This window comes from Myiozetetes cayanensis, unplaced genomic scaffold, assembly GCF_022539395.1.
Source record: "Myiozetetes cayanensis isolate MyiCay16 unplaced genomic scaffold, myiCay2020 scf7, whole genome shotgun sequence".
In the NCBI taxonomy this organism is placed as follows: Eukaryota; Metazoa; Chordata; class Aves; order Passeriformes; family Tyrannidae; genus Myiozetetes; species Myiozetetes cayanensis.
Window position 1 is genome coordinate 22,878,959 of NW_026087964.1, and position 14,728 is coordinate 22,893,686.

A 14,728-nucleotide genomic window follows, 5' to 3' on the forward strand; every position below is an offset into this window, starting at 1 on the left:
GTAATGTTATTGTCTTTAAGTTTGTATAAGGTCTTGTAGATCAGTGAGAATCAGGTTCAGTAAGTAGCAGATCAATTATCAAGGAGGGATAGGAGCAGGAGGTAGAAGCAAGAGCTATTCCGTTCAGTGTCAACTTTTAACTCAGTTCAGCTATTCTCAGCACTAATTCTATAGTGTCTTAAATAGTTTTGGGGTTACTAGGGTCAGAATTTGAGTGTTCTCAACTACTTGCATTTTTTTCAGGCTTCTATATATTTTGGCTTCAATTTATTAATAAAGCTTTAGAAGATACACATTTATAATTGAGTCCTGAATTGCTGTAGGTCACTTCTCACTTTCAGGCCTGAAAAATCATCTCTAGATTCATGTTCTGTAGTCTTGCAGAAACTCTCTGGTGGTTAAAGTGGATTCACAGGTTATTCCCCTCAAAATATCCCCAAACAGTAGGCCAGTTTTATTGCTCTGTGACAAATATCTGTTTGTATTCCTGAGATTATACAAGGGTAGGTTTTGTAAAAAATTCAATAACCTTAGAGAATTAGACCTGAAAACCTCAGTGGATGCCTTAGTAGTTTCCAGACCTCCTGAATAGCTGACAATGTAGGTGTCTTAGAAAACGAGAAAAAAAAAAAGAAAAACCAGTCAGAGGCCTAATCTAGGATTTTAGGAACTCAAGTACAGTTTCTTACTTTCAGTATAAATTTCAATAAGTACCCTAGACCTCATCTACTCAACAGAGTTTTGGCCCTTTAAATAAATCAGCATAGTTAAAAACCAGCAATACTGCCAATATGGATCCATTTCCTTTAGAACTATTTACAATAACATAGGGAGTGTACACTGCTACAAAAAAAAAATCACATCCTTCTGCACCACATGAACACCAGTATAAATTTTTAACGTGGCCCACACCTTAGTCTTGCTGCAAAATTAATGTGAATTTCACGCATACCAAAGCATCTGTAGTGATTAAATGCTGCGTGACCATAAGCTAAAGATACACTTGTGTGGAAAGATGGTCATAAAAGACTGACACTTAACCTGGAAGGTTTTGGTTTACAATTTTGAAACCAGTGTGTCGCATGAGAACAGGGTGTAAAGCAAAACTTTTCTCATGAATGGAGAAAAGGAAGTAAAATATTTGCACAAAATGATCACGCTTCAGCAGCCTTCAGTTCTATTTTGGAACTGATTACCTGGAGCAGAAATACGTGGCTCGTCTGAAATATGTTAGTGCATGGTTTGGTTGTGTCTGTAGGTACATGATCTGATTGGCATCCTAAATAATTTTACCCAAGGTGAAGGAGATTTTTTGGGTTTTTTATACTGCTCCCACACTGTAGTGCATGAACCAATACTACTTCATGTGTGGTTTACTACTAAATTGTCTTATGTCAGGGCCTTGGCACTTCCTGGGTTTTATGCAGCTTGCTGATGGTCTTTTACTTGTGAACAGCTCTTGATGGCTGGCTTACCATACTCACAACCAAGAAATTTCCTTTTCAGGATCAAGGCATTTCAAAGCTTTCAGGTTTTCAGTCTTGCCTATGCTAAATTAGACTTTGTAGGTAGGAGTGCGTGGCAAAATAGTGCCACAGCAATTCACTTTTCATAATAACGTCTGCCTTCCACTCTTAATTCAGGAGTTCTTAGTATCCCCTTTATAAATATAACTCAGATTATGTGGTTGTTGCAAGTAACCACATATTTTTCTTAAAATTGAAGTTTTGATTCCCACAGGTTTTTGGCTGCTTGTCTCATAAATTGGCTGCACAAGTCTTATCCAGATCTATTTGGCATGTTAGAGTGTCTCTGCAGATTCCACGTTGGCTTGCAAAGACACGTGACAAATTTGTGAAATGGCATGTTACAGAGAAAGTAGCAAACCTTAGGAGAAAAGATGAACTTGTTCTTCAGAGTGTAAATTAACCTTCAGGCCCTGCCTCCCTTAAGTTTCTGCATTGTCTCATAGCTTCTGAGTTTTAAAAGATGATTAGAAGGAGCTTTTAACATTTAGCCTCTTATGTTCTGCAGTATAGTGAGACAAGCTAATGAACCTGCACAGTAACACTTGCTACGATGTTCTAGTGGGACTTCTGTGTGGATCAGGGATGATCCACTCTTCCATAGCATTGTGTAGTGTAACCTGCATCTAGGTCAGCATTTTTTATCTTCCCAGGCCACCCAGAACCTGGAGAACATCTTGAAATGTTCAGAGCAAAGAAAAGGGATGTTGCTGGGGAGATGCATTGTCTGAATTGCTTCCCTTTTGGGTGCTGTAGACATTTTTCAGATAAGATAATGCAATTTTATTGATTGCATTTCTGTTTGCTGAGAATTGATTTATTACTTCCTACTGCAAACCAGCACAGATGACACAGAAGGCCTATTGCACACTGCCTGAGAAGGAACAGAATAGAAACACACACCATAAACATGCATGTGCCAAAGGTTTGAGGAACATTTTTGTCAAAAGTGTCATTTGCCAAGTGTATTTAACAAATAATTTTCCAAAAGAAGAACAAGGACTAGCTATTTGGAGATCACAGCAAAAGAGAAGGATGTTGTCAGAAGGGAGGAAGTGGTCAGGAGAAGACAGGGTAAGTGGTAAGGCACTTCAAGTAACATGTGAGCAGATGACCACAACATAATAGTAAGGTGCAGTTCTGGAGCATAAACATAGACTAAATTATCTACACACCTGTTTTGCTGACAATATTAAGAAATTATCTAGTATGGGAGAGGTCAGTGATTGCTAAGTGCTTTGCTAAAGGCTACCAATAATATAACTGGAATTAAGGAATTTTTAGTCTCAGCTTGGTCCCCCTGCAGGAAGGCTAGGAGCAAAGGTGTGCGTGCAGATACGCAGGTGATATTTTGCAGAACTGGAAGCTGATAGAATTTATAAGAGAAAGTGGAAGGCAAGTAATTGGAAAAGAAAACAAATTGTGAATATGAAATACACAAGATAATGCTTCTGCTGGGCTTTATGATGAAAGGCCCTTCTTTCAGGGTGCAAACCATTTAAAGAAGGGGTTTTCTCGGTATTACCACTAGCAGAGAGTTCTCAAAGGCTGTTTTTACTGTGATATAGGATGGTTAAACATGGGTAGTGTATAGTGTTGATCTGCCCTGTGGTAAAAATGACACTGCTGTGCTTTGCATTAACAAAGATATGACAGCCAGCTATTTCATGCTAACCGTGTCTAGTCCTTCCAGTTTTTCATATCTCAAAGTGCTTTATAAGAAGAGGAGGGAATCAGAGTACATGAAGGAACTGGTGTAGAGAGAAAGGAAGTATGTCCAGTGTCAGATAATTCCTTCCACATTTCATCATTATCATGTGACATTACTAAGCTTGCTGCAAAAGCTTGACTTTTTGAGTGAAGACATACCTGAATTCGCTCTATATCAGCTCTTTCCATTCAGCAAGATCAAGTAGTGTTCACCTGAGTGCGTAGTATGAAAATGAGGATGTTCTAGCTTGTGTTTGAGGACATTGTCCTCAAAACTTGGCATGTGATCATTTAGGCTTCCTGTTTTCAAATACTTGAATGTTATTCTTGGCTTTTTTAAACAAACATTTTTTTAAAAATAAACTTCTAAAAATAGTTCTTCACAGTAAGTCGTCTTGTGGGTCATTTGCTAGTGTTTAAAGAATTATCTGCCATTTTGTACTACTACTTTGGATTCACATTAGCTGGAGAACTCAAGAATTTACAATGAAAAATAGCATGACAAGTGGGTCAAGTGATGTTTTAAGGGAAGAGATTTATTAGAAAAATTGTTCAAAACAGCCTTTTTTTGATCTTCGGTAACTTAATCCTTGCTAATATCTAACATGAAGGTGACAATACTCCTTTTGACCAAAGAAAAGGTGTTCATTACTTTCTGAACCAAATTTAATGAGAAAGAGTAATAAAATTACTCTAAATCGTAAAAAAAAAACCAAAAGAGATTTCTGAAGTTTGAAACCTTATAAATCCTATTTTAACATGGCGATGCAAATGATTTTTTAAAAAAAGCATTTTCACATGGTAGCTCTGTCAAATCCCAGGTGAGTCAGAGGGCATTGTGGCAGAGTATGAGGTCCAGATGCTTTTTTCCCAAGACGTTGGTTAATTGTCTGATTCACCTTTCTGATCATAGGAGATTACTTGTTGTTTCTCATACAATGTTTCAAGTGTAGTAAGTTCATGTTTGTTATTTCTGATCCATACAATCTTCAAAGTTTACTTAAAAGTTGTTACATTAAAATACTGGGGATACTGGCAGAAATATGTAGTGCACACAACTGAATATGATGTTTCCTGTCCCTTTCTAAGCTCTTCCTTAGATGAGGAAGGGTGGGGCAGAGGTTTTGGAGCTGTGTCAGGAATCAAGGGTGTGTGGTGAGGAGTGACTGCTCTTCAGCAACACTGCATACGTAGTTTAAACCTTTAGCTCCAGATCCAGCGGTGAGGAATTCCATCTGAGGAATTCCATGCTGTCATATTAAAATGTCCAGTACTCTTCCATTCTGCTGACAACCCCCTTTTTTTTTTTTAAATAGCGGTCATTGAGTATCAAATACTATAAAAGATAATAAATTATGAAAACCAAAAAGACCTTATGAAAAAAGGTCTTATGAAAACAAACGTGATTTTCACTACAAATCTTACCTGCTCTCAAATATCTCACTTGTGGCATCCTGAAAGGGTTGCAGCATTTACTTACTTAAGTTTTCTGTAAGGACATTGTAACAGTATGTAGAGATATATCAGATCACTGGGCAAAGAGTTGTTGTTTCAAACAAAAGTGTGGTTAATTGACACACCTTGTATGATTCATGCTAAAAACAGAACCTTGAGAGAATCTGATAAGTTTATTAGAAGAATCATGTTAAAACTCTCCCTGAGAATTCAGCATATTGTTAATTAAAACAAACGTTTATTTGAAAAGGTCCCTCACTACGTAAGATCTGTTTGTCAGAAATTACTGAGTTGTCACAGCAGAGATTGTTAAGAAGTGGTGTTTTCTCAAAATGGCCAAGCCTTAAGGATGTCATCCAAAATCTAGATGTTTGGGGTTTTTTTAATAGCTGAGCTGCCAACATTTGTACCTCTTTTCAGGAAGTCATCTTTTTAATGTCTTTAATTTTCAATACTTTGTCTGCTTTTTCAGTACTATGTTTGCTTCAGTCCTGAGTTGTGTTAATTTGGTTTTTGAGAGCTCTAGGTGTTTTGAAGAGCTCTTCACAGCCATGCATGGACTCCACCAGCAGCATGTTCTACAGTACCTAAACATTTTTGAAGACTTGCTACCTTTCAAGCTTCAGACTTGTTCTCAGGCTCAGTGTAAATGAATTGAAGCATCTCTCACATGTGTACAGACCAGTGTTCATATGTATGACTATACAGTAGCCATGCATTAAAAGTAGTTAAGGTGTGTAAAGTAGTTGCTTCTAGATGTCAGTTTCCATTTCTGGTGGAAAGACTGATCCTGACTAAAATGGGGTAGGAACCTCTGTGCAGAGGGCAGTCCCTCTGGGAACTGTCTCCCAGGCAGTAGGATTAGAGGAAGCAAAGATAGAAGATGACACATTCTGTGCAAATAAGAGCATGCCATGTATTTTGGAAAATCTTCACAACCTCCTTCTTTCTCCTCTGAGAACGCTTCCTTCCCATGCAACCTTTGTTAGTCTGATGGTTACTGGGATGACAGGATTTAGGACTGAGAAAAACAGCCTTTTTCTCAGACTGGTCCCTTACGTTGCCTGAGGGAGTGCTGCAGAAGGGCCTTGCAAGAACAGTAGGGTACTGCCAGGGAATGCTGAGGGGAGATGCTATATAGGGGTTTGGTTTTCCCTCCTTCAGGGTTTCTAATGAGGAATGTGATATTGGTGTACATGGTAACAATCCTCTGAGACATTAAGATTGTAACAGTCAATAACTTTCCACATCTAATGGTGATAGGACAAAAATGTACCCTCTTATTTCATGAGGGGAAGAGGCCAGAGACACAGTAGGAAAAACCTTTCCAGCTTGAAGGGTGGTTGTGCAGAGGACCAAGCTCTTTAGGAATGTTGGGGAATCTTCTTTTTAAGAACAGAACAGGTTGATGTAGAGATACAAATACTGTCTCATTGTCAGAGGACCTACTGAGGACATTGTGCCTGTGTTTCAAGTTTTCTACAATTGTAATAGAAAAAAGACGAAATCAAGGACGGTATATAAGAGAAGACAGTTTGGATAAAATAGATTAGTAGTTTGGAAAATTGCTTTTATAAGGAGCATTTTAGAGGAATCTTGAGCAGTGGCATTTGTCAATGGCAGAGAGATACCACATGAATATGAAGATTGAATTGATTAAAGCCAAAATTAGGATTAATTTGATGATTGCATGGGGTCTATTGTAAAGAGGTCTCATTTAGAAAGATAAAGCAAGTTTTAGAAGCAGCTTTTGTGTGGGAATTTAGGAAGAGAATTTAGTCAAAAATTTTCCTAGAATGTATGCAAATAGTAAGATACCAGATGGAAGGGAAGTAATCTGCAGTGGGAAGTAGTGATGATTTGGGGCTCACGCAATTTATAGTTTTAAACAAATATACTATGAGCTGTTCTATGGAAGAAGTACTACAAGAAATGTAGCAACCATTAAGGTTTAAAAGCTCATAAATTGTAAAGAACTTAATTATAAAAACCAGCACTTTTGAGCTTCTACTGAAACATGGTTTTTCTGACTGCATTAGGTGATTTGAAAAAGTGAGTATCACCTACAGCTATGAACTTCATCTTTCTTTAGGAAAACAAATTCCTGTGTAGAATGCTAGGGCTTGGCTAGTTGGATGGAGAAGTGTTTGCATGAAATTTATTCATCCTCTGTCAGTTGTTAAAAATTCTCAAACCTGTTTCTAATTCAATAGAAAAGGGGTTTTGTTCATGATAGTTGCTTAGTGCCTTTCACTGGCAATTCCTCACTTTGTGTCTGTGCTCAGATTCATATTGACTAGATTGTTGACTTCTGAGTTTACTTAGTAAAGTCTGTTAACCTGCAGTATGGACTGCAGTGTCTGAGATGAGGATTCCTTTCAAAATGCAGTTCCCTGCAGACTTAGCAGCTTGTCTGCTATTTTCATACTATAGCATGAGAAACTGGTGGGCTGGCTGCTATTAAAAAGCACTTGTGCATTTTAAACAGAGTAATCAAACTCTAGGTTCCTGAAAGGGTGGATGAAATTTCTGCTTTGAAGCAGAAGTTCCTGGCCTTGCATAACCTGTTAACTGTCTGGGTTGGTTTTCCTTAGTCGAAATATGAAAATTACTTTTTCCCTGGGCTTATTCAAAACTATAACTGCGAGTTTTTAGCTGAAAAGCCTTTATAGAATTGTTATGTAACTTGCTGTATTTTAAAACATTTCTAGATAGACGACACTCCTTGGATTATAGAGCGTTTCAGGCGCAATGGCAGATCCCATCCGCTGGGCGCGATACCGTTGGCAGCGACTGATATCAGCAGAGGGCAGGCAAAGCAGCAGCAGCAATTCAAGTGGCAAGTGCCATCAATCATCAAAAACTACTGGCAAACACAGGATAGTGATACCCTGTTTGGGACATTTTAAAGAAGAGTATGAAAAAGTATCCAAACTATACATGAACAACAAAATACGGACTACCAAGTATACTTTATTGAATTTTTTACCACGGAATTTATTTGAACAATTTCACAGGTAATTAACTCTTTTTTGATTGTGGTAATTCTTCTGAAGTGAAATATTTTTATTTAAATGTGTGTGTGTTGCTTTCTATACAAAAATTACTCTTCCTCCTGACCTGCTTATCGCTTCTGAAAAGGTATGTGTTATTTGGCCAAAGTCTCTTAAATAGCATCAATACTGGAGTGATCCTTTTCTCCTTAGCTTATGTGCTTTCCACTTACTTGGTTCTTTGGACTATTGAATATTTCTTGCTCTTGGAGCACTGCCACACACCAATCTGCAGTAGGATTTTCAGCTCATTTCCTGTAAATGTGTTTTTCCCTTTCCTTCACATCTATCTCCCTTGCCAATTTTTTTTTTTTTCATTTTCCTTCTGCTTGGAGGACTGCTTATTTGTAAAATTATACAGGGAGATTGTAGGATGGCTTCCTTTTTAAGACATGGCATCTCCCCTAAGAGATGATAAAATTAAGTTTAAAAGACCTGGAAATTTGAGAGAGTGCAAGTTCACCAGGGCCTCACTAGAAAACATGTACCTGGAGGACAGTTTTGAAAATAAAGGAAAATTCTTGATTTCTGTGTTGTCTGGTCATGTATATTAAGCAACTGTGCAACTAAGTAATCTGTTGACTGGAGCATGAAAACAGAGTTTCGAATACTTAATTAATTCTTAAATTGCAGTTGAGGGGAAGAAAAGGCAATTGCTGTTAACTTAAATATCTATATAGCATGGAGAGCGGAAATAAGTATCACTGTCTGCTAGTACAGCTAACTCCTGTGTTTTCTCTTTGTTTCAGAGTTGCCAATTTGTATTTCCTATTTCTAGTTGTCCTAAATTGGGTTCCTCTGGTGGAAGCTTTCCAAAAAGAAATTACAATGCTACCTTTGGTAGGGGTTCTAACAATTATTGCAGTGAAGGATGGTTTGGAAGATTACTCAAGATACAAAATGGATAAACAGATAAACAACTTACTAACCAAAGTATATAGCAGGTAAGAGACAATAGTTTTTGTGGTTTATTGTTATTATTTGATTATGACTATTATGTGAAAAGTTGTTGGTAATTCTTTTGATTTACTTTCCGAATACTCATAGAGTCATAAAATAATTTAAGTTGAAAAAGTCTCTGGAGGTCATCTAATCTTAATCCCCTGCTCAAGGCAGGGCTGTTTAGATCAGGTTGCTCAGGGCCAGTTGAATATCAATCACTGGTTTTGCTAAATGGGTATCAAATTAGTGTAAAATTTGCTGAAAAAAATTGTTCTTTGAGGCATGGTCATGCATGAGTTTGTACTATGTTAACCAAGGTACTTTGACTAGTTAAGCATTATTGTATGTAGCATTTGTTTTGAAAGGTGTATTTTTAGTTCCTCTGAAGTGGCTGTAAGCACCATGGAAATTCAGAGGCTGCTAGTTTATCGCTCATCAGTGGTATCATGTTGTACTCATAATGTAATAACATTTGCCCAAACAGAATGAGATAATTTTCTACTTGAGTGCATCACAGTTTGGTACAAATGTAAGCATCTGTTTCACAGTGCAGGACTGCAATATTACAGGCTGCGGGTGCAAGTCAGGAGTGAAATCTACTAGTGGCAAGAGGTTTGCTGATAGGCACTTATTATACAGGGATAATAAAAAGGAATGCAAACTGGTCATATTCTAAGTTAACTGGCAAAAAATTCTTTCAGTGCACGTCAGTGCTGCCCACATAATTGTTTTTCTTTTATACCTGTCATAAAATGATATTCTGAGAATGTAAAGTACAAAGATAAAGGAAGTATAGTGAACCCTTTTTCTTTCTTGCACACTCTGTTTCCAAGTAGGGAAACAAGTATTTTGGAAAATGTCACTTTCAATGTGTTGTGGTAGCCATCACAAATAGCGCCTGGAGAGGTGCTGGAGTTCAGCACTTTAGCAAACAACATGCAGTAGTTGCTGTGGTAGGAAACCATATTTAAAACTTCCTCTTTTCATTAAAGACACACCTTTTCTTAGTGAAGGCAATACAGTGAAAATAAACTTTTCTAAAATCTTAAAGTGATAGTTTAGATTTATGCCAAACCCTAAACTCTCTACTCTAGGTGTAACCTTAATTAGCCCATGCAGCGTATTTACAGTCTGGTACTATATAATTATTAAATGTAATGTGGTAGTTAGCAGATGGAATCTCCAGCTTTCTAGTATTTGCCACACTCCCTTGGTACTTTTAAGAAGTAACTTATAACCATAAAAGTCTGGATAATCATATTATACCACAAAGAAAAAACAAACAGATTTTGTTGGCAAACACAAATATATACAGCAGCTTTCCCAGAAACATTCTATTCAATCTACAAAAATCTGGGCTTAAAACCAGTAAGAAATTGGGCTATTAGGGAAGAGAAATATTTTCTTTCTTTCTCATGTCTGCAGAAAAGATTTAAGGGAGAAGCTGGATTATTTCTGGCTAAATCGTCATGTACCCTGAAAGAATTCATTGCCAGAAAGCTGAAGCATTTGGTAGTCATATTCCTGAAGACTCTGTGTTACTCATAATCTCATACTAATGTTAGTGAAACAGAATTAATTTCTAATCTTCTCGATCTGGCTTGATTTTTTTTCCGCCTTCACCAAAAATGTGTAATAATCAGTGGCCATATTAGTCATGTGTGAAAATTTCTTATTGTGCCTATAAATATTTTGGCGTTGTAACTTTTTTTTCTCCTTAGTTTTGGTCATGAAGTATTTTATATAGCCTAGTCTGGTTTTAAAAATAAGCTTGGAGGCATGGTTCAGGAGAATTAAATCTTGCTGGTACAAAAAAATTATTGTTCACTGCATGTGAACAATATGCATGTGATTTATCTTAAACTTCCATTAATCTCACATTAGGTTTCAGAATTTCTTAACTTTTTTGACCACAATCCCCTGTTCCAGTGCATGCATTGTATCAAACATTGTAATATCAATTGTAGACATGATGAACAGCTAGGTAATTTTGAATACACTTTCCAGTCATTTTCTTGCTGTGCATTTGTTCATGTAGAGGAGTTGTATATGTTGTATGTTCTGTCTGTGATTTCACTTACACAGTAGATACTGATACCCACAAGGTTTCCATGTGCCCAATATAGCAGCTCTTCTTGCTATCTCAACATAACTAAGCAATAGTTGTCATGCTTGAAAGCTGGTAGGCCACCTGTTTGTATCTGAAGATAACTTGGGTGATGAAGCATTTTCAGGAAGACCAGTGATCCTTGCTTCCTGAACTTTTGTGAGGCATGCTTCTGTACAAAGTTAAGGGTTTCCATAATAAAACCCAGTTTCACTGTGCTCTGTTCTCCATGACAGAACATGACAGTCTCAGTGCCTTGGTAGGTCTGTATGAGCACCTACATGTTAGTTCCTCTGCTTTTTTGACAGATCTGACACCACCCCCTACTCCTTAATTGCTTTTGCTTGTAGCAAATGTCTGACATACATAGTTTCAGAGTTTTCAACCTGCTACTTTTTAGAGCTGTGGATTTTATCCATTTGATGGATCAGAATTATTTGGCTGATATGTTTTTCTTCTCTTCTTCTCTCTTCTGCAGAGCTCTCAAGTATATTTCTTTTTCATTGCAAGCCTTACAAGTGGATGTATTGTAATTACCTTTCTTTACAAATACATGTTTGCACAAATCATTGTATATATTTAGAATCCAGATATAATTTAATTATCAGGTTTTCTTTGTGGAATTGAGCTCTGTAAAGAAAAATCCTTTCTATGAGATTCTTCCTTACTTTTATCTTTTCTTTCCTCTCCCAGACTCCAGTCTGGCAGAAAGAAAGTGGGACTTGTTCAGGTGCATCAAGTAAAAAGAAGCATCATACATTTTCAGTCTAATATTTAATAAACAGGTAGTGATTTAAAAGAGGTAATATTTTCCATCACCTGAGGGCTAATCTTAACACTGATAGCATGAATGAATAGTTTTTTGTATTTTTTTGTGAAATGCATAGTAGTTAGAAAAAAATACAGGAAGGTGAGAGTGCCAGTATTTTGTACTTCTTTAAATCTCTTGTAAATAATTATTCAAGAATAAATCAAAGGGTTGCTTTGTCACAAGGTCAGTAATTTCCAAATATTTCTGTTGTTTTTCACTTTGAAAAATCTCTGTAGAAGTCAGGGACAGTAACTGACAATTTATCTTACTGTATTAGTGATACCATTGCTTTCTTTGCTTCTGATCTTGTTTTGTCTTGCTTACCTTTCTGTTTCCACCCTTTCTTTAACTCTTCTAGATGGAAGCTGGCCAAGGAAGTAATCTTCCACTGCCCCCATGGGTTCTCAAATCCTTTCCATGCTGTTTGGAGGGTGAGGATAAAAGGTTACTGTTTTGGAGTGACCAGGGCATTCTGCTCCAGTTGGTGTTGCACCCTGATGGGACTCACTTGGCCTTCATAGTGGGGTAAATTGGCCTACACAGAAAGTTATACTGAGTTAGGGTTTTTTCTATACCTGAAGGGTAGTTCTAAGCAAACAAACAAAAACCACTAGTCTTCATATCTCTGTCTCCTGAATAGATTTACTTTGTCAACAGATTTGCAGCTATCAAAGCCTAAGTCATACCTTCAGTAAGTGAGAATCATATTGTATTTTAGCAGTTCTTCCTATCCTTTTACTGTTTGCCTCTATAAGTGGTTTGGAGTTGGTTAATTTACTTTAAAACTTTTTCCTTCAACTCTTTTTTTTTTCTTGTCTTTATTTCAGTGGAGATGTACTGGTATGAAAAGTTGGTTCCTACAGTTCTTTTAATCCATCCATCTTCTGATAGACATGGCTGTAGCTTTAAGTTTTACATGCTTTCCATTGTGCCAGTGTTCCATCGTGTAGAAAACTAGTGATGAGCATCTTAAGGAGACAACAGTTGTGCATTATATCACTTTAATTTTTGTCAGCTTTTTTTGCTTCCTGGTTTTGCTTCGTTTGCACTTTGAAAGCAATATAAACATCTCCTTATCTTCAGTGGAGAAACTGTCATCATTACATTGGTTAAATGTGTGGGCTTTGTGCCATCTGTTTGTAGACAGGTATTTTCTAAGGGGTGCTGTCAGATAATGCAGGTCTGAAAAGTATGGGTGCAAAGCTCGATACAGGGAATATTTTTCTGATATTTTCTTTATCATGAGGAGTGTCTGTTTCTGTTTCAGTAGAAAATGCAGCCTGAACTATACACCAGTCTGGATGACTGAGAAATGAAGACTGGGGAAAGTGTGTGCACCTCTCTTTAAACATAGCTCTTGGGTTAGTCCGTGCAAGGCAGAAAACAAAGCAGTCACTGGGGGCAGTAATAGTTTGTACAAAAACCTACTCCAGACCTTTGCAGTCCTTGAACAAGCCACTGTAGGTGTGTTTCATCCACCCACATTGCATTAGCCTGCTGCTGTGTGCCCCTGGCTCACTCCTCAATCACTCTTTGTTGCTTTTTACCCCGCATCCTATTTGCCACTCTAAACCTCACTGCATTTGAAATGAACTACTGTGATTATACATTAAAGAAAAATCCTTCATCTCAGCTGAGGACAGAGCAGCAGCTATAAATGGAAAGTTGAACACAGTTCAAACTTACTTACTTCATGCCTGGATATTTCATACTAATAAAGAATTTCAACTCAATGCTGACAGGCATGAACTTTTATTGGCTTCATTGAGTATTACAGAGTCATGGTACCTTCATAGAATCATAGAATGGTTGAAGGGATCTTAGAGATCATCTAGTTCCACCGCCCTGCCATGGGCGGGGAGACCTTCCACTAGACCAGTTTGCTCAAAATCCCATCCAATCTGGCCTTGGACCTTACATTCAAAAATTAATGAAAAAAATACTTTAAAATTATGTAAAGACAAATATTTATATTCAGAGTATCAGTGAAGTTGTTGCTGAATATTCTTTGCTTACTGATAAATGTTCATTATTTTGGGAGACATTTTTGAAAGGCCTTATCAGAAGAGATTAAGCTGTTCTTGGTTGCATAATTGCAAGAAAAAGTGAAGACCTGAAGAGAAATACTGAAAACAGTCTTTCCTTTCGTGGAATGATGAATAGACAGGAAGCAAGTGTGTTGAATTTTAAATAGAGCTAAAATATTTCTCAGAGGGTGTCTTGAATGTAATTCCCAGAAAAATGGCTTGGACTCCAGAGTTGATTCTTTGTAATTATATTCAGCTTGAGCTGAATGCACTATCATATCAGAGTTCTTTTAATGGTTGGAAGGATAAATAGTTATTTGAGACATTTTCTAATTACAGTGTGTTTGTCTGAACTTTCAGATTATGCATTTGTAAAAAGTCACTGTTCTTCTTTGTATTTCAGGAAGGAGAAGAAATACATAGATGAATGCTGGAAAAATGTCAATGTTGGGGACTTCATCCGGCTTTCACGTAATGAAATCATTCCTGCTGACATGGTGCTGTTATATTCCAGTGACCTGGATGGGATCTGTTACATTGAAACGGCAGGCCTGGATGGTGAAACCAATCTGAAGCAGAGGCAGGTGGTGAAAGGATATGCAGAGCAGGTGATAATTGTGTGTTTCTAGTTGTGTAAGAAAGGTGACGTGACAGATGGTCAACTAAAACAACCCAATCAACTCAGCGCTTTGCATTGCCTAATTCATGATAGCTCAGCAATCCACATCTGAAAACAGTTATTAGGTAACAGTTATAATTTGTTGCTTGAGTTGTTTTGGAGCAAATATTTATGTGTGAACATAACCCAGAGTAAGACAGATCTATTTGAAGTTCAAGCCAGTGAAATTAACTGTTCAGGTAAATGTCCAGAAGTCATGTATGGTTCATAGCATGCCTTGGGTGAGAAATTTGAGTTTTTTAGAAGGGGCTGTGCTGTATAAAGACCTAAAAAGAAGAGCAGATATTAGCTTCTTTTTCACTCTTTTTTCATATTTCAAATATATTATTACTCCATGCAATACTTTAGTGTTATACCTAGCAGTCAAAATGTTGGAGACTGGCACAAAGGAGACAATATCAAAAGATCAAAGAATCCT

General features: G+C 37.2%; 1 protein-coding gene across 1 annotated transcript in view; it reads left to right on the forward strand.

Moving 5' to 3' along the window:
* The window catches only part of ATP10D (ATPase phospholipid transporting 10D (putative)), a 39,859-nt gene that overhangs the window by 1,237 nt on the left and 23,894 nt on the right, over positions 1-14,728 (forward strand). The window contains exons 2-4 of the mRNA XM_050337565.1: positions 7,403-7,708; positions 8,494-8,688; positions 14,035-14,239. Of these exons, the coding sequence (XP_050193522.1) occupies positions 7,443-7,708; positions 8,494-8,688; positions 14,035-14,239 (666 nt within the window). The 5' untranslated portion in view covers positions 7,403-7,442. The remainder of the gene's footprint in view (positions 1-7,402; positions 7,709-8,493; positions 8,689-14,034; positions 14,240-14,728) is intronic.